Here is a 1,792-nt window from a genome sequence, read left to right on the forward strand (position 1 = left end):
CAGGAACACAGGGACCATCCGGAACAACAAGAGCACCATCAGGAACACAGGGACCATCAGGAACACAAGGTCCACTGGGAACACAGGGTCCATCAGGAACACAGGGACCATCAGGTACACAAGGTCCATCGGGAACACAGGGTCCATCAGGAACACAGGGTCCATCAGGAACACAGGGACCATCAGGTACACAAGGACCATCAGGAACACAGGGTCCATCAGGAACACAAGGTCCATCAGGAACACAAGGACCATCAGGAACACAGGGACCATCCGGAACAACAAGAGCACCATCAGGAACACAGGGACCATCAGGAACACAAGGTCCATTGGGAACACGGGGACCCTCAGGAACAACAAGAACTCCATCAGGAACAACAAGAGCACCTTTCAAACCTGGACCCTGCCAGGAGTGTTACTGTGGCCCCAAAATGGATCCTGTCACCAAACTCAACATCATTACCTGCACACCTATTGTCTGCGACACAAATTGCGCTGATGTAAGTTCATTCACAGGACATGCCAACAAGCACACACACATTCACTGCAGGGATACATTTGCACTCAAGGGTAACTTTTTTGGTGCAACTGTACCAGCTGATGCATGTTTGCTGTGATAATATGACAGTAAAATAACCGTGATGACTTAGCACACTTCCTTTGCACAATTCAGCATCACTGTGCATTTGCCTGGGACCTAAGGACCACTGGGCAATTAAAAAAAACATGCTAGTACACGGCATAGCAACCACCGTGCCCTATCTGTAGGCAGCCAGGATTGCCTTTCTCTTTAAAATTGATACTTCATGATCATGTCAGTATAAAGGGTTCAAATTGAGAACACTCAAGTGCACACATTTTTTTTTTCTCACTGTCTCTCACTCTCGTCTCCAGGGTTACGAATATGAGGCTGATCCCAAAAAGTGCTGCGGAAAGTGTGTTCAGAAGAGCTGTATTTTCACCACACCTGACAACACAATGAAAGTCATTGAGGTCAGTACTGCAGCTGTGTGAGTGGTTCCTCACGTTTCTAAAAGACAAGAATATGAGAAAAGGGATGCTAGCAGTGGCAGGAGGGGTTTCTTTTAACTGTTTCAAATATTCAGAATTGATATGTTTTGACAAATTGATATTTTTGACAACACTAGTGGCGTAACAATGGCGTAACCCCAGATTCAAATAGTATTATTGTAAGTGTTTGGTCACCTAAAAAGTCTTGTTCAGCATTTGGTTGAAATTAAGGTTTTCAGAGGAACTGAATGTTCAGTTAGTGCAGTAAGTACATTTTGTTTTAATGTTTTTAAGCCTGTTTTCACCACTAAAAACTAGCATTTTCACCGTTCACCATTGCTGTTAATGCATCATGCTAACCTAGCTAGCAGCTAGCATTAGGGCTATCTCCACCCTCTTGTCCAAACATGGTCACTTCTGGCTCCGAAATTCCAGGATGGCATTGGCCAAATGCCAAACTCAAGCCTCCAAAACGGGAGTCCACAAACCAATTGGTGACATCACGGTGGCTTCGTCCATTATTTGATACAGTCTATGTTTTGCATATGAACCAAAAAGGACAAGAGACAATCTCTTTGTTGAATATCTGACTCAGCTCCTGCTCTTCCTGTCCGTACAGGTCAATGGCACTTACGTTCCACCTGGTGACAAGTGTGTGAAATACACCTGTGAGAAGATCAATGGACAGTTTTTCACCAAGGAAACCACGACCTCTTGTCCACACTATGACCCCTCTGAGTGTGAACCTGTAAGTTTATCTGCCAAAACACTCACACAAATA

The 1,792-nt window shown here is 44.8% G+C and overlaps 1 protein-coding gene across 28 annotated transcripts in view; it reads left to right on the forward strand.

The window, feature by feature from the left end:
- LOC126395092 (intestinal mucin-like protein) overlaps positions 1-1,792 on the forward strand; it is a 15,402-nt gene that overhangs the window by 12,002 nt on the left and 1,608 nt on the right. For 6 of the 28 annotated variants that reach the window (XM_050052268.1, XM_050052277.1, XM_050052285.1 and 3 more), the window contains exons 16-18: positions 1-500; positions 895-993; positions 1,631-1,759. In XM_050052268.1, coding sequence (XP_049908225.1) covers positions 1-500; positions 895-993; positions 1,631-1,759 — 728 coding nt within the window. The remainder of the gene's footprint in view (positions 501-894; positions 994-1,630; positions 1,760-1,792) is intronic. The other 22 variants (XM_050052437.1, XM_050052447.1, XM_050052457.1 and 19 more) reach the window with 15 other exon arrangements.

The sequence above is a fragment of the Epinephelus moara genome, chromosome 1, assembly GCF_006386435.1.
Source record: "Epinephelus moara isolate mb chromosome 1, YSFRI_EMoa_1.0, whole genome shotgun sequence".
NCBI classification, from domain to species: Eukaryota; Metazoa; Chordata; class Actinopteri; order Perciformes; family Serranidae; genus Epinephelus; species Epinephelus moara.